The sequence below is a fragment of the Erinaceus europaeus genome, chromosome 11, assembly GCF_950295315.1.
Source record: "Erinaceus europaeus chromosome 11, mEriEur2.1, whole genome shotgun sequence".
Classification (NCBI taxonomy): Eukaryota; Metazoa; Chordata; class Mammalia; order Eulipotyphla; family Erinaceidae; genus Erinaceus; species Erinaceus europaeus.
Window position 1 is genome coordinate 68,397,404 of NC_080172.1, and position 27,236 is coordinate 68,424,639.

Sequence of the window (27,236 nt, forward strand, 5' to 3'; positions counted from 1 at the left end):
CTGAGCTCGCGTAAAGGACGCGCTGGATACCTCCTCCAAGACAGCGCCCCCAGATGCTCGCTTTCCGGGGCTCTTTCCGGCCGCCGGCAATGGCTGAGCCACTATAATGTTGCAGATGTGGCCCTGGACGATACTTGCTTGCTATAGATTCCCTGCGAGACAGAAGACTGAGAAGCCTTTTCTCTTGTAGAAGTTATAGCGGAAGCCCACCCACACCTCAGCAGGTGGGTGCAGACTGCTGCCAACAGTCGCTTCTGGAAGTTTTCCACTTCACCAAATCCATCTGAGCTCTCACAAAGAGGGACTGTGGGGGTAGACACCATAATGGTTATGCAAAGAGACTCTCATGCATGAAGCTCCAAAGTCCCAGGTTCAGTCCCCCGCACTAACATAAGCCAGAGCTGAGCAGTGTTCTGGTGTCTCTCTCTGTGTCTTTCTCTCTCTGCATCTCTCTCAAAAATAAAATAAATGACAGACTTATTAAAAAATAGAGAGACTGGGAGTCGGGCGGTAGCGCAGCGGGCTAAATGCACGTGGCGTAAAGCACAAACCAGCATAAGGATCCCAGTTCGAGCCCCCGGCTCCCCACCTGCAGGGGAGTCACTTCACAGGCGGTGAAGCAGGTCTGCAGGTGTCTATCTTTCTCTCCCCCTCTCTGTCTTCCCATCCTCTCTCCATTTCTCTCTGTCCTATCCAACAACGATGACATCAATAACAACAACAATAAAAACCAAGGGCAACAAAAGGGGAAATAAATAAATAAAAATATTTTTTAAAAAAAGATCCTTTTGAGGGAGTCGAGCTGTAGCGCAGCGGGTTAAGCGCAGGTGGCACAAAGCACAAGGACCGGCATAAGGATCCCGGTTCGAACCCCGGCTCCCCACCTGCAGGGGAGTCGCTTCACAGGCGGTAAAGCAGGTCTGCAGGTGTCTATCTTTCTCTCCTCCTCTCTGTCTTCCCCTCCTCTCTCCATTTCTCTCTGTCCTATGCAACAACTGTAATAACTACAACAATAAAACAACAAGGGCAACAAAAGGGAATAAGTAAAATAAATATTTTAAAAAATTTTAAAAAGATCCTTTTGTTAGATGCGACAGAGAAGGAAATCTGTGTCACCTTTCAGAACTTCTTTCCTCTTGGTCTGTTGCACCAAAGTAAGACTCTGGGGTGGGGTAGGGGAGGATATAGGTCCTGGAACATGATGGCAGAGGAGGACCTAGTGAGGGTTGAATGGAAATGTAGAAAATTTAGAAATGTTACACATGTACAAACTATTGTATTCTACTGTTGATTGTAAACTATTAACCCTCCAATAAGGAGATAAAAAAAGGTGGTCCGGGAGATGGCGCTATGGATAAAGCATTGGACTCTCAAGCATGAGGTCCTGAGTTCAATCATCAGCATAGTGTGTACCAGAGTGATATCTGATTTTTTCTCTCTCTCCTCCTATCTTTCTTATTAACAAATAAAATATTTTTTAAAAGGAAATAAAAAAAAGGACTCCTTTCGTCAAATGGAATTTTTGCTGACATTTTTCCACTAAATTTCAGGAGTGCAAATCCAGAGCTACCCGGTAAATGCAGAGGTGCTTCCTCCTGGATTAGCCATCATTGCTCCCTAAAGGCCTACCCCATTCGACCGCCAGGTGGCATCCTTCTGAAAGGGAATTCACACCTCAGTCACAGATGGCGTGGCAGTTGCCAGGCAACCGCATCTGGGCGTTGCAAACAATTGGGATCAAGGACCAACCACGCGACAAGCTGTGCGCGGCTGCGTGGGCCTGGCCACCTGTCCTTCCTAAGAACACCTCGCTCTGTATTTTACTATGCTTTGCTCCCGAGAAGCTTTCCATCACCCTTCTCGGAATGATTCCTACTTGGGAAAAATGCAAACTCCCAAGGTACTGTGATTTCTTTTGTAAAGATTCTCAGTGGGATCGACACGGCTAAACAGACAGAAAATATGGTAACTTTAGGAACTCTGGTGAAGACACGTAGTCAGGAACAGATGTCTGTTTTCTGTCTCCATGCCCCCAAATTCTGGTCAGCTATCGTTTTCAAGGTACCTTTCAATAGAGGGAAGTAAAGTTCTAGTCTAAAGAACAAGCGATTTTCACAGTCCAAAATATTGATGGGCATAAGTAATGAGGCTGAGATAGACCAAGGTCCACCAAGTTGCCCTGTCTTGTTTGGAAAACGATTCAGTGAAGAGATATGAAATATGGAATGGGAGAAAATCATATGAAAGTTACTAGACCTGGGAGTCGGGAGGTAGCACAGCAAGTTAAGCGCATGTAGCGCTAGGCGCAAAGACCTGCATAAGGATCCCTGTTCGAGCACGGCTCCCCACCTGCAGAGGCGTCACTTCACAGGCAGTAAAGCGGATGTGCAGGTATCTATCTTTCTCTCCCCCTGTCTTCCCCTCCTCTCTCCATTTCTTTCTGTCCTATCCAACAACAACAACACCAATGACAACAACAATAACTACAATGACAATTAAAAAAAACACAAGGGCAACAAGACGGAAAATAAATAATATAAAAAAGTAAATTGTAAAAAAAAAAGAATATATCAAAAAAAAAAGTTACTACACCATGCCTTACACTTACGTTTTCACACTGTCCCAATCTTCTGATTAATGTGTTTGCCTATGTGTACATGCATTAAATTGTCATGATCAGTGGTTTGGGAATTTAGATTATCATTTTCTGGAAAACTTAAATCATAGTTGAAGTGGTGCAAAATAAAGTTAATTAAATGGTTATTGTAGCTTAATAAAAAAAAAGTTACTTGTTCAACACTAATATACATGCTAGACAGTGAAGGCACATACTAAATTAGGTATAGTTTCGGCTCTCAAGGAACTTGTTTAAAAAACTGAACTGGGGGCCATTTGGTAGCACACCCAGTTGAGAGCACATTTTACCATATGCAAAGACCCAGGCTCAAGCCCCCGGCTCCCACCTGCAGTGGAAAGTTTCACAAGTAGTGATACAATGCTGCAGGTCTCTCTCTCTCCCCCTCTCTCCACCTCCCCTTCCCTCTTGATTTCTCTCTGTCTCTAATAAATACATTATTAAAAAAGGAAAACTTCTCAGAGAAAGAGAATTTTTGACATCTAGTACATATATATAGTAGAGAAGAGCTCTCCTCTCCTCTCCCGGATCAACTAGGAATACCAAAGGAGACCACCCGGGACTGAAACAAGACAGGACTAGAATGACCACAGGAACCCAGTAAATCACCGGTGAGTACAAACACGCGTGGCTGGTGACAGAGAGGAGAGAGGGGACTAAGGAGAGATTAAGTGACTGCTAACAGTTCAGCAGTTTATCAGTTGAGACACCACCTCCAGTCTGCTCCACCAACAAGGGGACAGCTTAAGGGAGGAGAGGACTCCCCAGAGACTCACCAAGTGCAACTCTGAGTCTCCATTGCTACTACCCTCAGAATCTGGAGCAGTGGCAGGGAGGGACACCAGGGGACAGAGATCTAACCAGGAAACTCAGGAGAAGACCTATACCTCGGTGGCATAGCTGAGGGGCTGTGAAAGTCTCTTTGCATAACCACTGGATTATCTCTGCCACACCCTGCTTTATCTCTTGGTCAGGAGTCAGTGATTAAGCTAAGAAGCCTATTGATAGTTTAAAAGCCCTCAGGCTCCCATAACCTACAGGTAAGAAAAAAAAAAGAGGCTTTTAAACCACTGAGCTCCAACTCAGAGATTTAAATATTATTGAAAAAACTGTTAACTTCCACCACTGTAAACCATTTAATTAACTTACTTAGACACAAGTCAATCCAGGCAATAGTGATCAATAATTTGAAAAGTACTGATAAAGGGAACTCATAACATAATATATAAAATGGTTAAAACAACAAGAAAAAATATTGGAGACTCGAACCAGGACAAGAGTCCAGCTAAAAGTCCTCCAGAGGGTGAAGCACAAAACAACGAGTTCAACATCCAAGCTAAGGAAATAATAACAGGAGTGAGTAAAGAATTTGAAAAAATTGTAATCAGAAATGCAGGAACAACAAATGAGAATGTGGAAGAAAATACTAATTATCTCATGGTTATTAGAGAGCTGAAAGCTGAAATCGCTGAGCTAAGAATGCAACTAGCTGAACAAGCTAAAACAGAATCAGAGCAGGGCAACAAAATAGATGAACTCCAGAAAGCAGTAGAGGGCAGAGAGAATAGAATCTATGAGGCTGAAGACAGAATTAGCAAGATTGAGGGTGAATTAGAGACAACTAAAAAAGAAGTAAGAGATCTCAAAAAGAGATTAAGAGATGCTGAAAACAACAACAGAGTCCTATGGGATGACTTCAAAAGAAACAATATACGCATTATTGGCTTACCAGAGGAAAAAAGAGAAGGAGAGGAAGAAAGCATTCTCCAGGCCATAATAGCTGAAAATTTCTCTAGTCTAGACAACATCAAAGACATAAAGATTCAAGAAGCCCAGAGGGTCCCAAACAGAATTAACCCAGACCTAAAGACACCAAGACATGTCATACTTAGAATGGAAAGGAATAAGGATAAAGAAAGGATCCTCAAGGCTGCAAGAGAAAAACAAAGAGTCACCTACAGAGGAAAACCCATAAGATTAGCAGCAGACTTCTCCATACAAACACTACAGGCCAGAAGAGAATGGCAAGATATCTATTGAGTGCTCAATGAGAAAGGCTTTCAGTCAAGAATACTATATCCTGCTAGACTGTCATTTAGACTAGATGGAAGCATCAAAACCTTCTCAGACAAGCAACAGTTGAAGAAATCAACCATCACCAAGCCTGCCCTGAAAGAAGTTCTGAAAGGTCTCCTATAAACAACCAGACCACCACAAATAGGACATATATCAAAACACTCTAAAACTCTTCAAGAATGGTGTTAAAATATCTTCAATCTTTGATATCAATAAATGTCAATGGCCTGAATTCACCTATTAAAAGGCACAGAGTAGGAAGATGGATCAGAAAACACAACCCAACAATATGTTGTCTATAGGAAACTCACCTAACTCAACAAGACAAACACAGACTTAAAGTGAAAGGATGGAAAACTATCATACAAGCCAATGGCCCACAAAAAAGGGCAGGAGCAGCTATTCTCATATCTGACATGACAGACTTTAAAATAGATAAGATTAAAAAAGATAGGAATGGACACTACTTAATGCTCAGAGGATCAGTCAATCAAGAGGACTTAACAATTATTAACATCTATGCACCCAATGAGAAGCCATCTAAATACATCAAACTTCTACTGAAAGAGCTACAGCAATATATTAACAGTAACACAATCATAGTAGGGGACTTCAACACCCCACTCTCTCAACTTGACAGATCATCCAGGAAGAAAATCAATAAAGACATAAGGGAGCTAAATGAAGAGATAGATAAGCTAGAACTACTGGACATTTTCAGAGTCATTCATCCCAAGAAACTGGAATACACATTTTACTCATCCACATGGGTCATTCTCAAGGATAGACCATATGTTAGGGCACAAAGACAGCATCAGCCAATTCAAGAGCACTGAAATCATCCCAAGCGTCTTCTCAGACCACAGTGGAATTCAACTAACACTTAACAATCAACAAAAGATTAGTAACAGTCTCAAAATGTGGAAGATCAACAGTACACTTCTTAACAACTTCTGGGTCAAAGAGGAAATCAAGGAAGAAATCAAAATGTTTCGAGAGTTCAATGAAAATGAAGAAACAAGCTATCAAAATATTTGGGACACAGCGAAAGCAGTCCTAAGAGGGAAGTTCATAGCTATACAAGCACACATTAGGAAACAAGAAAAAGCACAAATAAACAGCCTGATAGCCCATCTTAAAGACCTAGAAAAAGAACAACAAAGGAACCCTAAAGCAACCAGAAGGACAGAAATCACTAAAGTTAGGGCAGAAATAAATAACATTGAGAATAGGAAAACTATACAAAAGATCAATGAAAGTAAATGTTGGTTCTTCAAAAGAGTGAACAAAATCGACAAACCTTTAGCCAGACTCACAAAACAAAAAAGGGAGAAGACCCAAATAAATCAGATAGTAAATGAAAGAGGAGATATCACAACAGACACCACAGAAATTCAACATATCATGCGAGGCTTCTATGAACAACTATATGCCACCAAGCTAGAGAACCTGGAAGAAATGGATGATTTCCTAGATACCTACCAACTTCCAAAACTAAGTCAAGAGGAAGTGGATAACATGAACAGGCCCATCACAGCTAATGAAATTGAAACAGTTATCAAAAATCTCCCCAAAAATAAAAGTCCTGGACCAAATGGTTTTACAAATGAATTCTACAAAACCTTCAAAAAAGAACTAATACCTCTACTTTTAAAAGTCTTCCAGAAAATTGAAGACACTGGAATACTCCCTGCCAGCTTCTATGAAGCCAACATCACCCTGATACCAAAAGCAGACAGGGACACAACCAAAAAAGAAAACTACAGACCAATATCTCTGATGAACATAGATGAGAAAATATTGAACAAAATTCTAGCCAACCGGATACAGCAGTATATCAAAAAGATGAATATTCATCATGACCAAGTGGGGTTTATCCCAGGCATGCAAGGTTGGTTTAATATACGTAAATCAATCAATGTGATCCACCACATCAACAAAAGCAAGACCAAAAACCACATGGTCATATCAATAGATGCAGAGAAAGCCTTTGACAAAATCCAACATCCGTTTATGATCAAAACACTACAAAAAATGGGAATAGATGGAAAATTCCTGAAGATAGTGAAGTCTATATATAGCAAGCCTACAGCTAACATCATTCTCAATGGTGAAAAACTGGAAGCATTTCCACTCAGATCAGGTACTAGACAGGGCTGCCCACTATCACCATTACTATTCAACATAGTGTTGGAAGTTCTTGCAATAGCAATCAGGCAGGAGCAAGGAATTAAAGGAATACAGATTGGAAGAGAAGAAGTCAAACTCTCCTTATTTGCAGATGACATGATAGTATACATGGAAAAACCTAAGGAATCCAGCGAGAAGCTTTTGGATATCATCAGGCAATACAGTAAGGTGTCAGGCTATAAAATTAGCATTCAAAAGTCAGTGGCATTCCTCTATGCAAACACTAAGTTAAAAGAAATTGAAATCCAGAAATCAGTTCCTTTTACTATAGCAACAAAAACAATAAAATATCTAGGAGTAAACCTAGCCAAACAAGTGTAAGACTTGTATACTGAAAATTATGAGTCACTCTACTCAAAGAAATTGAAAAAGACACAAAGAAGTGGAAAGATATTCCATGTTCTTGGGTTGGAAAATTAACATAATCAAAATTAATATATTACCCAGAGCCATCTACAAATTTAATGCTATCCCTATCAAGATCCCAAGCACATTTTTTAGGAGAATAGAAAAAGTGCTACAAATGTTTATCTGGAACCAGAAAAGACCTAGAATTGCCAAAACAATCTTGAGAAAAAAGAACAGAACCGGAGGCATCACACTCCCAGATCTCAAACTGTATTATAGGGCCATTGTCATCAAAACTGCTTGGTACTGGAACATGAATAGACACACTGACCAGTGGAATAGAATTGAGAGCCCAGAAATGAGGCCCCACACCTATGGACATCTAATCTTTGACAAAGGGGCCCAGACTATTCAATGGGGAAAGCAGAGTCTCTTCAACAAATGGTGTTGGAAACAATGGGTTGAAACATGCAGAAGAATGAAATTGAATCACTGTATTTCACCAAATACAAAAGTAAATTCCAAGTGGATCAAGGACTTGGATGTTAGACCACAAACTATCAAATACTTAGAGGAAAATATTGGCAGAACTTTTTTCCGCATAAATTTTAAAGACATTTTCAATGAAACAAATCCAATTACAAAGAAGACTAAGACAAGTATAAACCTATGGGACTACATCAAATTAAAGAGCTTCTTCACAGCAAAAGAAACCACTACCCAAACCAAGAGACCCCTCACAGAATGGGAGAAGATCTTTACATGCCATACATCAGATAAGAGTTTAATAACTAACATATATAAAGAGCTTGCCAAGACTCAACAACAAGACAACAAATAACCCCATCTAAAAATGGGGGGAGGACTTGGACAGAATATTCACCACAGAAGAGACCCAAAAGGCTGAGAAACACATGAAAAAATGCTCCAAGTCTCTGATTGTCAGAGAAAAGCAAATAAAGACAACAATGAGATATCACTTCACTCCTGTGAGAATGTCATACATCAGAAAAGGTAACAGCAGCAAATGCTGGAGAGGGTGTGGGGTCAAAGGAACCCTCCTGCACTGCTGGTGGGAATGCAAATTGGTCCAACCTCTTTGGAGAACAGTCTGGAGAACTCTCAGAAGGCTAGAAATGGACCTACCCTATGACCCTGCAATTCCCCTCCTGGGGATATATCCTAAGGAACCCAACACATCCATCCAAAAAGATCTGTGTACACATATGTTCTTGGCAGCACAATTTGTAATAGCCAAAACCTGGAAGCAACCCAGGTGTCCAACAACAGAAGAGTGGCTGAGCAAGTTGTGGTCTATATACACATTGGAATACTACACAGCTGTAAAAAATGGTGACTGCTTTCAGCCGATCTTGGATGAACCTTGAAAAAATCATGTTGAGTGAAATAAGTCAGAAACAGAAGGATGAATATGGGATGATCTCACTCTCAGGCAGAAGTTGAAAAATAAGATTAGAAAAGAAAACAGAAGTAGAACCTGAAATGGAATTGGTGTATTACACCAAAGTAAAAGACTCTGGGGTGGGTGGGTGGGTGGGTGGAGAGAATACAGGACCATGAAAGATGATGAATGACAGAGTGGGGGTTGTATTGTTAAATGGGAATCTGGGGAATGTTATGTATGTACAATCTATTGTATTTACTGTTGAATGTAAAACATTAATTCCCCAATAAAGAAATAAATTATAAATTAAAAAAAAAGACGAGAAAAGGGAGTCGGGTGGTAGTGCGCGGACTAAGCGCATTTGGCTCAAAATGCAAGGACTGGCAGAAGGATCCCGGTTCAAGCCCCCGGCTCCCCACCTGCAGGGGAGTCACTTCACAAGCAGTGAAGCAGGTCTGCAGGTGTCTATCTTTCTCTCCCCCTCTCTGTCTTCCCCTCCTCTCTCCATTTCTCTCTGTCCTATCTAACAACGACGTCAATAACAACAATAACTACAACAATAAAAACAAGGGCAACAAAAGGGAAGAAAGGAAGGAAGGTAGGAAGGGAGGGAGGGAGAAAGGAAGGAAGGAAGAAAGGAAGGAACAAAGAAAGAAGAAGAAATTGGCTTGTCTGGGGCAAGTGAGTCCAGGATAGCAGAAACATCAATGTGAAATGCAGGGGTGGAGAAGTAAATGTGTTGGACAGGGTGTACTGTGAATATTGTACAAGTAAGATGGTAGTTCACCCTGAGAGTGCTGGGGAATCATGTCAGGATTTTTTTTTTTTTTCTAAACTAAACTAAACTAAACTTCATGTCAGGATTTTAATAACTGAAGCAGCACAAGAAATGGGTGCTCAGGAGTTGGGCGGTGGTGCAGCAGGTTAAGCGCATGTGGCACAAAGCACAAGGACTGGTGTAAGGATCCTGGTTCGAGCCCCCAGCTCCCCACCCGCAGGGGGGTCACTTCACAAGCAGTGAAGCAGGTCTGCAGGTGTCTGTCTTTCTCTCCCCCTCTGTCTTTCCGTCTTCTCTCTGTCCTATCCAACAACAACAACAACCACAGCAATGTTAAACAACATGGACAACAAAAGGGAAAATAAATATATTTTTAAAAATGGGTGCTCTAGAAAGCATAGTGGCAGCAGATTGGATAGGATAGAATAGAGACTAGAGGGATCATCCAGGAGGCAGCTAACTCAGGAGGAATATTAATGGATTTGAAACAGTGATGCAGGAGATGGCAGTAAAGTGCAGATGTGAGAAAAATGCAAAGGGCAAGACTGATGAGGCTTTGTGACTACTAGATATGGGCCCAAGAGAAGGGATGAATCTAGGGTAACTCCTAGGCTTCCAAAGGCTTAATGAAGCCCTTTAATGAAGGAGGTGTCCAGGGAAGTAGATTCAGGAAGAAAGGTGTTGAGATCAATTATACTGTTTTTTGTGGTAGGGACATTTAAGAAGAGATTAATAGCAGGCAACATGGTTGAGCATCGTGGCTTGAAGGTGTCAATTCTGGAAGTCACAGTATCAGAATGGTATTTGGAGCCTTAGAAGGGAATGAACTGAAACTAAACCCCTTGGAGAATTCCACTCTCTAAGATAGGACAGAGAGAGAAGGCAGAGTTGAGAAGGAACAGAGGCAGAAGGAAAACCAGAAGGAGCTATACCCACAGAGGTTGAAGACATTTCCCCTTCTTAATTTATGTTATATTTTTATTTATTATTGGAAAGTGTGAATACAATGAATTATGGCATTTTACATGTAATAAAAATATGTGCTTTTATATATTTTTTTTTGCCCTTGTCTTTTTGTTGTTGTAGTTATTGATTTCGTCATTGTTGGATAGGACAGAGAGAAATGGAAAGACAGAGAGGGAAAGAAATGGAAGACAGAGAGGGAAAGAGAAAGATAGATACCTGCAGACCTGCTTCACTGCCTGTGAAGCAACTCCCCTGCAGGTGGGGAGCCAGGGCTTGAACCGGGATCCTTATGCCAGTCATTGTGCTTCGTGCCACGTGCACTTAACCCGCTGCGCTACTGCCCGACTCCCAAATATGTGCTTTTTTATATTCAGGCTCAGGGGGATTTGATTCAAAGGATGTAATGTCCAATGGGATTCTTCCTATCTTAAATATTTATTTATTTATAAATAGTTGTCTATAATAGACAACTATTATCTATTTATAGTTGTCTCAAAACTATTACAGTAAGTTCTCACTTAATGTTACCAGTGAGCTCTTGGAAACTACAATTTTAAAGTCAATTTTTCCACTGGTTATTTGATATAAATAAATGGTAAGATCTTTTGGCATATATTCACAAAAAAATCATTTATTTATTTATTTAATGAGTACTACCATGGCATATGTGATATAGGGGATCAAACCTGGGGCTTCAAGCATGATAGCCCTGTATTTTACCCTCTCAGTCACCTCCCTGGTCTCAATAGATGTCTTCACTGGTGTTCCAGCAGTCACTGGTGACCCTTTCCAACTTGGTGAAATATTTTGCTCTCCTGCTTAACCACTGTACTCTGCTGACACTGTCTGATTGCCCATTAGTGCTGTTCATTCCCTTCCTCTCCACGTTATTATATATATTATGTTAGCATGAGAAAGATCAGAGCATCACTTTGACATATGCAGTACTGGGGATCAAACTCAGGGACCTCATACTTGCAATTCCTGTGCTCTACCAGCTGTGCTATCTCTCCAGCAGCTAGTTAGACTGCTTTTGCAGGCTTCACCACTGCTTCATGTGGACAACTCACGAGTTTCATTACTTATTCTGAGCTACCCTACAAGTTACACAATCCTATTGCTATTCTTCTTTCTTCTCCTTTCTTCTTTTGGATAGTTGTCTCAAAAACATTACAATAAGTTCTCACTTAATGTCACCAGTGAGCTCTTGGAAACTACAATTTTAGTCAATTTTGCCACTGGTTATTTGATATAAATGAATGCTAAGATCTTTTGGCATATATTCAGTCACAAAAAAAAAAAAAAAACCAACAAATTTCTAAAAGAAGACATAATGGCTTTTTCTTTCCTTCCTTTCTTCTTTCCTTCCTTCTCTCTTTCTTTCCTTCCTCCTTTTTTTTTTTTTCCCCTCCAGGGTTATTGCTGGGCTCGGTGCCTGCACCATGAATCCACCGCTCCTGGAGGCCATTTTTTCTCCCTTTTGTTGTAGCCTCGTTGTGGTTATTATTATTATTGCATTGTTGATGTTGTTCGTTGTTGGATAGGACAGAGAGAAATGGAGAGAGGAGGGCAAGACAGAGAGGGGGAGAGAAAGATAGACACCTGCAGACCTGCTTCACCGCCTGTGAAGCGACTCCCCTGCAGGTGGGGAGCCGGGAGCTCGAACCCGGATGCTTACGCCGGTCCCTGCGCTTTGCACCACATGCGCTTAACCCATTGCGCCACCGCCCGACCCCCCTCCTTTTCTTTTTTTAAATTTCATTTATTTATTCCTTGTTTCCCTTGTTTATTGTTGTAGTTATTAATAATGTTTTTGTTATTGATGTCGTCATCGTTGGATAGGACAGAGAGAAATGGAGAGAAGAGGAGAAGACAGAGGGGGAGAGAAAGACACCTGCAGACCTGCTTCACAGCTCATGAAGTGACTGCCCTGCATGGGGAGCTGGGGGCTCGAACCAGGATACTTACATTGGTCCTTGTGCTTTGCACCACCTGTGCTTAACCTCCCTCCCTTTCTTCCTTTTTCAATATTTATTTAATGAGAGAGAATCAGAGTGCTAACTTGCTCATTCCAGCTCAGGCTTGGGAGTGATGAGAACCTCCCACCAAAACTCGGGCACAAAGCAGAGCCCAACCCTAACAGGCCTCCCTTTACCCCAAGCACAAGTGTGCATACACACAAACACACACACACACACACACACACACACATTTACTCAAGCTGGGACGTTTAGACATGCCAACAAGTCTAATGTGCATATCTGTGGGATGTGGGAAGAAAAAACCAAAATACCCCAGGGAAAAGCCAGGCAAACATGCAGAGAACGTGCCACTTCCACACAGTAGCCATGACTGGGAATTGAATTATTTTTCCTTTCACTAATGTTGTAAACCCCCACAAAAAAAGAAAAATTGTTTTAGATATTTGTCTGTTTATGACAGAAAGAGAGAGAACACACAAGAGTATGTATGACTTTGGCATATGCAATGCCCAGAGATTGAAATTGGGACCTCATGCTTGCCTGTCCTGAGCTTTAGGCACTGTACCAACCACCTCAGGTCACTGTAACAGCTTTTTCCCCCCAAGGACCTGCTATATAACCATTCAAGTGTACATCACAATTTTGTATGCATATACATACTTCCAGTTTTCTTCCCATTCACTACATTAGGATGACTTACCTTTTCCTCAAACTCAGGATATCTAAATTTAATGTATCTTTCCAAGTCTTCCCTAACTCTTGATCCTCTGGTTCCACTCTCACCCTTTTCATGTGTTTCTCATCCCTTTTTGAAAACATAGGGTGTGGGGATAGATAGTCTAACAGTTATGCAAATAGACTCTCATGCCTGAGGCTTTGAACTCCCAGGTTCAATCCCCTACACCACCATGAACTAGAGCTGAGTAAAAAAAATGAAGACCTAGAAGATCACTGATTTAGCAAGTCTTGCCCCAATTTGTTCTTTCTGCTGCTGCTGTTGCTGTTATCCCTTGGAGACTCAACTAAAATTGGGTGGATCAAGGGGATGGAAATATCTGAAGTGTTCACATCAATATAACTCCCTAAAACCAGAACCTGACTGTTTCTCTTTTGCAGAAACTACCAATTAATAAACCAACTCACCTTGCTCAGAAACAGGAACCCTGGACTCGGCTCAGCACAACTCCCACAGCCACTACCATGAGGCGGGATGTTAATTTTTTTGATCCAAAGGTACCTAGTATTGAAATGTTATGTCTCAGGGCGAGGTTGGCGGTGCACCTGGTTAAGCACACGTTATAATGCACAAGGAGCTGGGTTCAAGCCCCCAGTCCCTACCTGCACATGGGAAGCTTTGCATGGTGAAGCAGTGCTACAGGTGTCCTCTCTCTCCCTATCTCCTCCTTCCTCTCAATTACTGGCTGTCTCTATCCAATAAATAAATAAAGGTAATAAACATTTTTTAATTTGAAAAATAAAAAAAAAAGAAAAAGAAATGTTTTATTTCACTATACCTACTTATGACTCAAGATGTCCTTTTCGAAAGGGAGTCTATCCCTGTTTTAGCCTCTTTCCTCTTGTCCCAATCCATGATTCTATCAAAACTGAAACTAATTATTAATTTATCTGATCTCTGAGAAGTCAGAAGGCTTGTATTCCAGTAACCTGGAACAAATATTTTTCTCACCAGACTTCTCACTGCTCTCATTATAACAATGAGTGATGTAACACTCATTGAGCCCTAGTCAGGAATTGTATATTGATACCATCTCCAGTGAGAGCTGACACTTCTTCACCCTAACCATAAAAGAGGCAATTCTACATTGACAATAATTAAGAAGTCAAGGACAGTAGGTTGGGCCATGGCACACTGGGTTAAGTGCATAGTATGAAGTGCAAGGACCCTGAGGAGGGTAGATGGCATAATGGTTATGCAAAGAGACTCTCACGCCTGAGGCTCCAAAGTCCCAAATTCAACCCCCGTACCACCATAAGCCAGAACATAGCAGTGCTCTGGTAAAAAAAAAAAAAAAAAAAAAAAAATCTACCAATGAAGTGCAAAGACCCATTCAAGGATCCCAGTTCCCCACCTGCAAGGGGACTGGCTCACAAGTGAGGGTCTCTATCTTCTCCTCCCCTCTCAATTTCTCTCTGTCCTATTCAATTTAAAAAAAATGAGGGGGGATGGCTTCCAGAAGCAGTGGATTCGTAATGTTGGCACCAAGCCCCAGAGATAATCCTGGAGGAGAAAAAAAAAAAAGCCAAGGATAATCTAATGTGTAGGAACTGCTGGATCTTAGGTCTATCCTGAGTGAAACTCAGGTTCCCTCTACTTTGAGGGAAGAATAGAGCCCAACAGAGCCTCTAGAACCACGGCAGAGGTGAAAAGCTAACCTGGGGTGGGCAAAACTGACCTTTCTTCTGTAGATACCAAAGGATGACCTGGATTTCCGACTAGCAGCCCTGTATGACCACCATTCTGGGACATTCAAGAACAAAAGTGAGATACTGCTCCAGCAGGACACCATCCAGAACACTACCCATGAGTAAGTGGTGCGTGGGGGCACTGCCAGCAACACTTAGAGCTCCAGTATGTCCCCAGCTGAGGGTGGAGAGTAGTGGGGGGGGTGGGGCTGTCACCCAACCTCAAAATAGCCAGGAGGGTCTCAGGTTCTCAGGGTATTGCCAGGAAAGCAGCTCAGAGTAAGGGTTTCTTTTAGTATTTATTTATTCCCTTTTGTTGCCCTTGTTTTATTGTTGTAGTTATTATTGTTGTTCTCGTTGTTGAATAGGACAGAGAAATGGAGAGAAGAGGGGAAGACAGAGAGAGGGAGAGAAAGATACCTGCAGACCTGCTTCACCGTTCATGAAGTGACTCCCCTGCAGGTGGGGAGCCAGGGGCTCGAACCAGGATCCTTACACCAGTCCTTGTGCTTTGCACCACCTGTGCTTAACCTGCTGCGCTACCGGCCCAACTTCCAGAGTAAGGGTTTCTAAGTGGAAGCAGAGCTAGATAGAAAGGCATGGAGAAACTGGAGAGTATTCCTTGTGAAGGCAAAGTAGGAAGACATGGGCGGACATGCTTTCCTTGGACAAAAGCTACTTACAGAGGCTCCCTGGGGAGACTGGGATATTCAGAAAGGACTTAGTCTGATAAGGTCCAGGTCTTGAGGTAGCTCTAAGACATGCTCTCCCCAACCCAGAGAGCTTCATTCCAGAGGTTGGATCATTAGGGCTTATATTTTTATTGCTTGAAATGAAGAGACCTTCTAAGAGTCTTTCTCATATAGACAAAATCCCTGGTTGGTTCCAGAGGGTTCAAAAGGATTTTAGTCTACATAAAGTTGCATGGAACTTAACTTCTTTCCTGATTTATTTCACTCTCCCTCCCCTATTCTTCCACACACCATCCTCTAGAATGCAGATCCAATTTGCTGGAGTATGTTTATCCTCTCCCCCTCTACCACCTATCACTTCTTCAATTAACATCAGACAGTGGATCAACCCTAAGAAGGAATCCATCCACAGTATCCAGGGAGCCATAGGTAAGGGTTAGAAGACTGAGTGGGCAGAAGGGTGATGTAAGAGATTTCTAAATGAACCCCAGAAACAGGGAGCTGGGGGTGAGTGGCTGTTATAGGACTTTAGGGGCACCTAAAGGGTTTGGCACAGCTGTGATTAAGCTGGCACATACAGGACTAATACCAGGGACAAGCTATAAAACAAATTCAATTTTAATTCAGCCTTTGGTCTAGCAAACAGGTTTCTAGCCTCAAGCAGAAACCTGAGAACTGAAATCCTGTGCCTACCTCCCATCAGTTTGTTATACATCAGGTTCCTCGGCTATCACAAGAACCTTCTCCCAGCACCCATAGACGCAATTAGACTTCCAGAAAAGGCAAAGGATCTGAAATCCCCAGCCCAGTCCCGCTTCTCTTTTCTCCACAGTGTCACCCCACACTGCAGCTACTAATGGAGGCTTTTCTCGTAAGAATGATGGTGGCTTCTTCTCCACCTAGACTTGACAGGTTCTTGGACTCTTCTTAGTGGGCTATCCTGCCACCTCACCATCCATTAAATAGACTTGCGCAAGCTGAAGCCTGCAGTGTTTGTTCCACCTAGACTAAGAGTTGTCATCTACTATGGGATAAAAACATAGTAGGAAGGTTTCTCAACCACTAGTCCTGTCTGGGCATTTTTGAAAGTTCTTCTTGTTGAAAAAATAATAATAAAGATTCAGGATAGAATAGCACTATTTTGGAAGATGAGTACTCATGTTTTATAAACTAATCATTTCAACACATCTGTTCAACACTTAATGACTTATTGGCTTAATTTGATAAGCCAGAGAGAAATTGAGAAGAACAGGGTAGATGGAGAAAGGCAGACACCTGTGGCACTGCTTCACCACTCATGAAGCCCCTACAGGTGGCAACTAGGGGCTGAACCAGGGTTCTTGAGGATGACAGCATGTGTTCAACTGGATGTGCCACCACTCTGCCCCTTATTCAACATTTTAAAGATTTCATGAAAGACCAAGGCACTGCTCCAACATAGGCAATGCCTAAGGACCAAACCTCAGGCTTCAGGAATGCACTTTGCTGCTGCTGCAGAACCTCTCTGGCCCAGATTCAACATTTCTTATAGGTCTTTAAATGCCAGCTATTGAAAATGTATTTGCTTTAGACAACATATTAGCTACCTCCAGAAAAGAATTCTGTCTTCCTGTGCCTGAGGAGATATCAAGCTGACATAATGTAAATCAATGCGAATTCATTAAACAAAACAGGAAGTAAACAGGTTTCTTTAAAAAAAAAAAAGTCAGCCAATTGAGCTGATTGTTGAGTACTTGTATGTATGGGGGGAGGTGTGTGAAGGGGAGAATGAACATATCCTATTAATGAGCTAACAAACACTAGTTTTAGTAGCTCATAGTAACATGCACATATATGTTGAGGTCACAGCAGATTTCAGTCTTTCTGCATTTAGTCACCTGATGGGCTCTACCTTCCCAAGAGGGCACACACTTCCCTCCTCCTAGCTCTTGGCCTCCTGTTCTTTTGTGTTAATTTATGCTGTGATACATGGCCCAGATTTTTATGAATATGGTTACACAATCTGGTTGAAAATACATCAGGGAGCCGGGTGATGGTGCACCTGATTGAGCTCAATGTTACAATGGGCCAAGGATCCAGGTTTAATCTTGCAGGTCCCCACCTGTAAGATTAGCTTCAGAAGCGGTGAAGCAGGTCTGTAGGTGTCAGTCTCTCTTGCTAACTCTCCTTTCCTTCTCAATTTCTGGCTGTCTCTATCCAACAAATAAAAGCAATAAAAAAAAAAAAAAATTCATCAGACTGAGCAAGAAACAGAGAACCTCTCATAATATTGCATCGTAAGTTCCCTTTGGGAGGGACAGCATATGTATTGTTGGTTAATTCCATTATTAAAGGGCTTTTTTTTTTGTCTTGTACTCAGATATGGTATTCTTAGTTATCGTTAAACTATCACCGTTCTGTGGTCCGGGAGGTGGCACAGTGATAAAGCTTTGGACTCTCAAGCATGAGGCCCCAATTCAATCCCAGGCAGCATATGTGCCAGAGTGATGTCTGGTTCTTTCTCTCGCCTATCTTTCTCATAAATAAATAAAAGCTTAAAAAAAAACAAAACAAAAAACCTATCAGTTCTTCATTCTGGTAACATCTGCTCAAAACATAATCTTAGGCCTCTATATAGTTAGAAGATGCCAACTCAGTAAATATGCATTCTTAAACACTCCAAGTTCCACAGTGGTTTTATATACATAAACATGCATATATACATATATATCCCTCAAAGAAAGAAGAGGCTGCAGGGTGCTTTTAGACTTGGGGGTACCAATGTAGGTACTTGTAGAGTCATTAGCCAGATCTAAAAAAAATGGGGGTCAAGGATGAAAATCTCCCGCGGCAGCGAAGCTCCCGCCCGCAGGGCGCTGGCTCTGCCACTGCCGTTTCCCCTCAGCACCACCCAGGTGCCCGGCCGGCTCAGATCAGAATCGCCTCGATAATCAATGGCGCGGGACAAGCCCGGCCTCGTCTATCTGATCAATTCATCATTTCTGAGCGCCGGGCCCCGGGACTTCCGGGACCGCCGCATGGCCGCCGCCTGAGAGGCCTCGCTGCACAGCGCCCCGAGCAAGGGGCTTCGCAGGAGGGAAGCTTTTCATTTCGGGTCGGACCGGCAGGGCTGAAGTCACAACCCGATCAAATAAGATCAAGGTGTAGGCGGGGAGAGGGGCGCAGGGCTGGCGCACACACTCGCCTTGCACGCCCACTCACTCACACACTCGCGCATCCTCACTCGCCCCACACGCGACCTCCACGCACCGCCGCCACGAAGCCCACACAACAGCCTCGCTCCAGGCCACTCTCCCTCGCGCTGGGGAGCGGAAGTCCGCACCCTCCTTTAAAACTTTTCCGCCCTGTCCCAGAGGATTCTGGGAGAAACCAGCGAGTATAAAGCAAGCCTAGTGCGCTCATTGCTGCCATCGCGAGGTTTGGAGGGGAAAGCCAATTCCAAGAAAAAGCCAAATAGCCAGCAAAACCTTGAAGCTTGAACAAAATTCAATACATTCAGCGTATAATCAACAAAACAGCCACACGCGATAGGGAAAGAAATTTTATTTTCAAGGATCTGTGCAGACAATAGTGAATAAAAAATTGTTTCAACTATAAAAAGCTGACTTCATTTCCCCTTGGTATACAGGGTTTATGGTGATGCCAGTTTAAATGAGGCAATATTGCTGTCCCCACTCCTCTCCCCCTAAAAAGCTCCCTTAGAGGAATACTAACTTCCTACACTTCCACGTCAACCAAATCAATGAGTTAACAAAGCCTGTTTATCTGCTTACAACAAATAAGATGTACATTTGTTTCCTGCTGTAAATTTTCCTCCTGTGCACTATATTTTGGTACATTCTGGTATGAAAACCTCTAAAAACTTGATAATTCAAGAGTTTAGGTTAAGATGACCACCCAAGAGACTATAAAAAATTAGTCTCAATAACTACAACTGGGAAATGGAATTAATTCAAAATAAGCAGCCCTAAGCACTAAGCTTAAAGGCATTAGCCCTATTAGGAAACAAAAGGCATTAATAAAGCTACAATATAAGAAGTGCAAAACATGCTTCTAGGGAGTGACATTCCCTTTGACCCAAACTCACACCCACAAGGTATAACTCTTCCTTCCCAGTCTATTGGGTTTCCTTTCTCTTATATGAAAACATCCTCAGAAATGACAATGGAAAACAGATGAATCATTGAAATTTACCCTGTGGATCACTTGCTGAAGAGAACAGCCTCAACTCTGAGACAACTGGACATGTAGTGTTTAGTTGATGACTTTTTATTATTAAAAGATTTTATTTATTCATGAGAAATGACAGGAGAGAGAGAACCAGACATCACTCTGGTATATGTGCTGGGAACTGAACTTGGGATCTCATGCTTGAGAGTCCAAAGCCTTATCCACTGCATCACCTCCCAGACAACTAGTTGATGATTTTCTATACTTCTAGAACCCCTCAAAGCATTAAATTGCTTATTTTAGAACTTAACACTTTATAGCAGCTTTTGTTTTTTTCCCCTTTTGGGGTCAAAAATGCTACTGGTACATAGGGGTCAACCATATAAATATGCACAATTAAAGTTTTACTCTAAAGTTTAATTGTCAGGTAGAAATATGTCTGGGCTTGCCTTTTACAATAGTTTAATTTTAAATCAATTTTTTAAAATAGACACTGCGTGTTTTATATGTGCAACAACTGATTCTTTCACACACAGGGGTCTTCCCTTCAAATGTTAACTCACCTAACATGAGTTGTGCAGGAGTTACCATACTGTGTGGAAAAGCCCACTAGCCTCAAGTACATTATTCCCTCATTTTATTCATGGATTTTATGATCTGTGCTATCATGCTTTTTGAATCTCAACAACTTCTCTCATTCTAATTTCTCAGGTTCTTATAAAATTTCCAATAACTGAAAAGTACTGTAACCTGAAGATAAAGAGTTGGTCAAGGAAAACAAGTATAATCACCTAGAAAAAAATATATATACCTTAACAACCCAGACTTAAAAGGGAAAAAAGTGTATCTTAGATAACATGACATTTCCACCTAATATCACAATAAATTCTTATACTAGAATATACTAGTATATGAATTAATACACCAGAACTACTTATTTCTTCTACCTTAATAGCAAATATATTAAGACAATTATTTCTTTAATACTTTCTCATCCCCCTAATGGTATTTCATGAACTGAGTGATAATATTTAGCACTCAGTCAATTAGAAAATGCAAAAAGTCTTTAGGAAAGTAACAGTGGATTCATTCTCCATGACTGGGTAAAGTCATCTTTGGGGATACGAGTAAAACATATTTTCTTGTCTAGGTTTCTGCTTTCTGGTCTTATCACAGATAATTCCCAAATCTTATGTAGGCCCAGATGTCTTTTGGCAAAACTCGCAAGCTACCAATACACAGCACTGCTATTACATCTGTTCTCTTCTGACAGTGAGGATTATGCATCTCTCTTATATTCCCACATGGGCATATGAAAGATAAATTCCCAAAGCCAAAATATGTCTTGACTTGTATAACTCCTGTACCTCACCCAGCTCCCCCATCCCCCAGTCTGTCAAATCCAAATGAAACAGTGGGGAAAAAAGTCTTTAAAAGTATCTCTCCTTCAAAGAAGTCTGAACACATGTCTTTCCCTAAGAAGCCTCAGTTTGAAAAGATCCCGATGAGCTGAAGAACAAAACAGGTAATAGGTTTAAGCAGGTTTGTAATCTTTCCACCGAAGAATATAATTTGTCTGAACATTATATTCGCTCTGTCAAGAACTGATTTACACACAGACCAAAGGAAGTGGCTTTTTGGAGTCTCCTGAAGCATAAATAGTGTTCATAACCATGAAGAGCTTTCCCTACATAAGGCAGGGGCAGATGCTGTGGTGTCATCCTGAGGACTTTGATGGATTTAGCTGAACTCTCCTATGCTGGACCCAGGACCCCAACAGGTTCTTCGTCCTCATCCCCTTGGTTGGCAGTTGATGAGATGGATACTGTAGGATTCATTTTATGAACAAGACATAAAAGGCCATTACAACACAAGCAATTGCCACAGCAGCATGTAGTCTGGTTCCAATCACAGCAGCTAGCAGGCAAAAGAAAGAAGAGAAATTACATTCTGTTCTTCACATAAGTCTTCACTTTCAAGGTGATACTTTGAAATTCTTTTTAATTATCTTTATTTAATAGATACAGACAGCCAGAAATAGAAAAAGAAGAGGGAGAGATGGAGAGACACCTGCATTGCTTCACCACTTGTAAAGCTTTCCCCCTACAGGTAGGATCTGGTGGTTGAACTCTGTAGCATGTGCACTGGGTCCTTGCACTCTGTAGCATGTGCACTCAACACAGGTGCACCACCATCCAGCTCCAGATATACTGAAATTTCTAGCCACAGATAAACAAGGTTTTCAAGAATCCATCTAGGAATGAACTGAGTTACTTAAGTTCTAGATTTTAGATGAGGATACTATTCCCTTATATTTTTTACCTGTTTTGAAAAAAGACTGAGGCAGATAGGCAGTAGAAAGAGTGCATTTTTGGCAAACTTGGGGCACCACATATGGCCAGGGATGGTTTTCTGGTTTCCTCTCATTAAATGAAAAAATAAAATAAAGGCTTGAGGGGGTCGGGCGGTGGCTCAGTGGGTTAAGCGCATGTGGCGCAAAGCGCAGGGACCGGCGTAAGGATCCTGGTTCGAACCCCCGGCTCCCCACCTGCAGGGGAGTCGCTTCACAGGCGGTGAAGCAGGTCTGCAGGTGTCTATCTTTCTCTCCCCTTCTCTGTATTCCCCTCCTCTCTCCATTTCTCTCTGTCCTATCCAACAACGAATTGCGTCAACAAGGGCAATAATAATAACCACAAGGAAGCTACAACAAGGGCAACAAAAGGGGGGAAAAAATGGCCTCCAGGAGCAGTGGATTCATGGTGCAGGCACCGAGCCCAGCAATAACCCTGGAGGAGGAAAAAATAAAAATAAAATAAATAAATAAATAAATAAAGGCTTGAATCCCAGTTCGAGCCCCTGGCTCTCCACCTGCAAGGGAGTTGTTTCACAAGCAGTGAAGCAGGGCTGCAGGTAGGTGTCTGTCTTTCTCTCCCCCTCTGTCTTCTCTTCCTCTCTCCATTTCTCTCTGTCCTATCCAACAACGACATCAATAATAACAATAAAACAGCAAGGGCAACACAAGGAAATAAATAAAATAAATAAATAAAAGGCTTTAGGCAGGTAAAATTTCAAATGCAGTTTCCAAAATAAAAAGTAAAAAAAGGGGAATCGGGTGGTAGCACAACGGGATAAGCGTTAAGTGGCACAAAGCGCATGAGGACCCCAGTTTGAGCCCCCAGCTCCCCACCTGCAGGGGTGTCGCTTCACAGTAGTGAAACAGGTCTGCAGGTATCTATCTTTCTCTCCCCCTCTGCCTTCCCCTCTTCTCTCCATTTCTCTCTGTCCTATCCAACAACAACGACATCAACAACAATAACAACAATTTTAAAAAAGGGGCAACAAAAAGAAAATGAATATTAAAAAAAAAAGAAAAAAGAAAGCATGGCCCAGGAAGTAGTGTGCAGTGGATAAAATGTGGGGCCCTTACGCATGAGATCTTGAGTTTAATCCCCGGCAGTGCACATGTGGGAGTGATGCTCTGCTTCTCCCTCTTCTCTTCCTCATTAATAAACCTTTTTTTTTTTTTTTTGACTACAGCATTGTTCAGCTCTGGCTTATGGTGGTGCAGGTGATTGAACCTGGGACTTTAGAACATCAGGCATGAGAGTCTATCTGCATAACTATTATGCTATCTACCCTCTGCCCAATAAGCCTTTTTATTAAATAAAAAATAATAAAATAACTGAGATAAAGAAATCAAAAATTTCAAGGGACTTCAATGTATTCTTTTCTAGAAAATTCAGCAAATCATGTTTTCAATATTTCATGTTAAAGATTCTTCCTAGTAATTCTTCCTAGTAATACTCTTAGGCTACCTTGGGTGCAACTAAATGCAATCTTAGCCTATCCCATCCTCAACTGTTGACACTTTTTGAAGATGGCAATTACGCGTTCCTGTCTTGATATCATCTTACCTTTGTAAAACACACCCCAAACTCCCTTCTTCTCTGATAGCAGCCAGGTTTTGAGACGAGGTACTTTCTTGAAGTAGGCACAGGTACAAACAAAGAGCAAACCAAATACCAGAATCCCATCCAAGGAGTACACTATTAGGGAAAGAAAGAAAGAAAACTGTTGGTGTAAATCTAGATTGGGACAGGTTATCCCACTTGAAAACTCCAAGAAGAGATTATGATATACTACCAAGAAAAAAAATGTGTGTGTGTGTGTGTGTGTTGTGAGGTTTGTTTGTTTATTTGCTTTATGCCACCAGGGTTAACACTGGGGCTCTGTGTCTACACAATAAATCTACTGTTCCTGGTGAGCATTTTTCCTTATTTATTTATCTATTTATGTAGATAGTGCAGGTAGAAATTGAGAGGGGGGAGAGAGGAAGAGAGATACCTGCAGACTTGTTTCACCACTTGTAAAGCTTCCTCCTGCAGAAACCCAGGTCCTCACACATGGTAATATGAGCTCAAGCAGGTGTGCCACTGCCTAGCCCCCATCTAAGATGCTAATATTAACAGGAGTGATGACTCTTGACAAAGGAAACTGAGGTCCTAGGTTTAGCAAGGTCACCTTATTCTTCCCCCAAAGTGTTTATGGGCAACCCCCTTACAATTACTTCACCCTCCCCCCAAAACAAACAAACAAATAAACAAACAAACAAAAACGGAAGGAGAAAAGATATAACAATTTCACTGCCTTTTTACCTTTCAAGAACTACAAATCCGGGTGTGGTACACCCAGTTAAGCACACGTCACCATGCACACAGACCCAGGTTCAAACCCCTGGTCCCCACATGCATGAGTAAGATTTATAAGCAGTGAAGTAGTGCTGCAGGCATCTCTTTTTCTCTCCCTATCTCCCCCTTCCCTCTCAATTCCTCTCTGTCCTATCAATAAAAACAGTAACAATAAAGAACTACAAAATCTGAGAAGAGTGCATCTGTTTATATGGCTAATGTTGGCAAAGGTTGAGAAAGGCCTACAAATCCTTGGAACCTGAAGTGACAGAAGTAAATATTTTCTTTTTATCAATAACTCATGTAATAAAGGAGAGCTATAGATTGACCCAAGTCTCTCAATCTGCATTTGCCGGTGAAAACTGTTAGTTTGGGGGTGGGGGAGGGGGCACTCAACACATTTAGAGCACAGAACTTGCACGTATGAGGTTCTAAGTTTGATTCCCAGTACCATATACACCAAGTGATGTTCTGGTTCTCATATTCTCTCATATCTTACATTTCCTTCATGACACTCTACTTATACACCAAATTTCCCCCAGAATAATAGCAGGTTCTTATAAATACACGTCTGCACCATACCACACTTGAAGAAAGTCAGTGCAGTGGTTTCTTTCTCTCTGCCCGTCTGTCCTTATCTGAAAAAGCAAGCCCAAAGCAGTGATCCCTGGCAATGACCATAAATAGATAAGCAGAAATAAATATAAAGATATATTTGAGGGAGTCGGGCAGTAGGGCAGCAGGTTAAGCACATGTGTCGCAAAGCACAAGAGCCGACTTAAGGATCTCAGTTCGAGTTCCTGGCTCCCCACCTGCAGGGGAGTCACTTCACAAGCAGTGAAGCAGGTCTGCAGGCGTCTTTCTCTCCCCCAGTCTTCCCCTCCTCTCTCCATTTCTCTCTGTCCTATCCAACGACGACAACAATAACTACAACAATAAAACAAGGGCAACAAAAGAATAAATTAAAAAAAAAACATATTTGAGACTGAATAATTCTATCACTTACATGTAAATCTATTTCTCAGACATGTCAGCACAGTTAATTACCTAACTGGTAGTGGTGGGGGTAGGTATTGGACCATAATAAAAGAAAAAGAAAAAGAGTAACATAAGAAAAGAGTAACTAAAATCTATTCAGTGGTTACTGTAGGTCAGACTGCTTTTATTTCCCCAGATGATTTCTTCCTCTGGATGATGTCCATTCATGAACTGTGGTTAGCTCAGATCTCAGAGTACCTATGAAGCTCTAGAAGCATACTTTACATAACTAATACCTAAAAGTTCTGAACTACTCTACCACCCTCTCTCTCAGCAGGAAAACTATCTCACTCCCAAGTGTTACATAAACAGGCAAATTAATAGATACGTTAAATTAATAGGTAAGTGAATAAGCTAAGTTTTTATGATGACTGGTACTTTTTACATGTTCACCTTTTTCTCCCATAAATTTGTGTGGACAATGCTAAATTTCACAAGGTGAAATTTTTGTCTTCTGTGACAGGCTTTTGGCGAGGGGGAGACAACTTTTGAGAACCTTTTTCAGAAATGCTTTGCTATGCTCCACAAATCATCCTACCTAATAGGAGTCTTCTCCTTTCTTATCAGGCTAACTCTAGAGATCATAAAGGCCCTCCCTGGTTCTGGCCCCTTTCAGGAATTCTGAAATCACATCTATAGTGCAAAGAGACCGGGAAAATTTGGTTAGATTATCGGGAACCACCACATCACTTCTTCTTCTAGCGTTTGCCCTTCCTCTGTAGCCAGTCAACAGCGTCAGGTTGAGCCTGATGTAAAGTTTTGAGACCTCCTTTGAATCTGGAGAGGTGGCAGTCGTTGACTATGTGGGTCATAGTCTGTCTGGAGCCGCAGGGGCAGTTCGGGTCGTCTCTGGCTCCCCAGCGATGGAACATAGCGGAGCACCGGCCATGGCCTGATCGATAGCGATTGAGGAGGGCCCGATCATAACGTGCTAGGTCAAAGCCGGGTTGACGCTTGCAGGGGTCTGTGATGAGGTGTTGTGTCTAAACACAATGGGATCACGGTGTAGGGGGACAACTTTAAATCAAGCAAAAGACTATTCAGCATCTTTTCAAAATAGAGACTTCGTAGGGCTTCAGACCTGCGGTTTCGTGGTCCACCCAAAGAGCCTGCAGAGCTAAAGAGGACAAGTGCGGCTGGGAGGAGGTTCCTCTTCCTCCGGGGAAAGCAGCCGCTCCACGGTGCTGCCCTCCCCTCCGAGGACCGGGAGGAACTTCCAGAAAACAGAGAGGCACAAGGGAGGTGTCGAGAGCCGGAGGTGTGGGCCGCAGTGGCTGGCCGGCAGGGTACTGGGGACCCCACACAGGCAAAGGGACAGAAGTCAGGAGGTCAAGGGGTGCTGGACAGGAGGGGGCGGGGAGAACAGCCACGTCAGTCCCGGCCCCACCTGCCACCTCATCCTTCACACCCTGTGTTCTGGCCATTGGCTCTCACCGTTCGTCATGGCGATTAGCCCCGGGCCTGGATCGGAGGTCTGGGGTCAGCGGTCGTCACAGCAAAGGCGGGGGAACCCAGCTCTCGCTTGACACTTCCCGATCCCTGCGGCAGCTGTGGGCAGGAGTCTTAGTACGCAGGCGCAAGGGCAGAGAGCCGAGTGCCGAATGTAATAAGGAGTGGCTAGCAGATTGCCGAGATAGAAACCAACATAGACCCAGGACACTAGAGTAGGAAAGAGGAGTTCCTTGGGCGGCTCTCTGAGTGGCCATAGTAACCAAATATGGTTGGTTTAGTTTGGTCTGGTCTGGTCTGGTCTGGTCTGGTTTTTTTGTTTTGTTTTGTTTTGTTTTGTTTTGTTTTGTTTTGGGGGGGGCGCCCAGCAGAGTTAGTCATAGAGCCTGCTCTCT

The 27,236-nt window shown here is 42.3% G+C and overlaps 2 protein-coding genes and 1 non-coding gene across 5 annotated transcripts; 1 reads left to right on the plus strand and 2 right to left on the minus strand.

Moving 5' to 3' along the window:
* Positions 1 to 34: 34 nt before the first annotated feature.
* Positions 35 to 16,478, plus strand: CFAP276 (cilia and flagella associated protein 276). Its single transcript, XM_060201963.1, has 6 exons — positions 35 to 224; positions 1,551 to 1,900; positions 13,497 to 13,613; positions 14,808 to 14,926; positions 15,798 to 15,925; positions 16,329 to 16,478. Exons 2-6 carry the CDS (start codon positions 1,826 to 1,828, stop codon positions 16,397 to 16,399), a joined length of 510 nt encoding a protein of 169 aa, XP_060057946.1. The 5' UTR covers positions 35 to 224; positions 1,551 to 1,825; the 3' UTR covers positions 16,400 to 16,478.
* Positions 16,479 to 18,403: 1,925 nt separating this feature from the next.
* On the minus strand, positions 18,404 to 18,802 carry LOC132541657 (small Cajal body-specific RNA 2). Its single transcript, XR_009552783.1, has one exon. It is a non-coding gene; the product is annotated as a small Cajal body-specific RNA 2 (non-coding RNA).
* Positions 18,803 to 19,024: 222 nt separating this feature from the next.
* On the minus strand, positions 19,025 to 26,978 carry TMEM167B (transmembrane protein 167B). 3 transcript variants are annotated; one of them, XM_060201960.1, is made up of 4 exons: positions 26,827 to 26,978; positions 23,526 to 23,712; positions 21,812 to 21,817; positions 19,025 to 21,583 (listed from the first exon to the last, which is right to left on the minus strand). In XM_060201960.1, the coding sequence occupies exons 1-4, from the start codon at positions 26,834 to 26,836 to the stop codon at positions 21,421 to 21,423; spliced, it is 366 nt and encodes a 121-aa protein (XP_060057943.1). In that variant the 5' UTR covers positions 26,837 to 26,978; the 3' UTR covers positions 19,025 to 21,420. The 3 variants fall into 3 exon arrangements, with proteins under 3 accessions (XP_060057943.1, XP_060057941.1, XP_007529382.1); XM_060201958.1 differs by lacking the exon at positions 21,812 to 21,817 and adding an exon at positions 26,474 to 26,605 and having other exon boundaries at positions 23,581 to 23,712; positions 26,827 to 26,970; XM_007529320.3 differs by lacking the exon at positions 21,812 to 21,817 and having other exon boundaries at positions 23,581 to 23,712.
* Between the last annotated feature and the right edge of the window lie 258 nt (positions 26,979 to 27,236).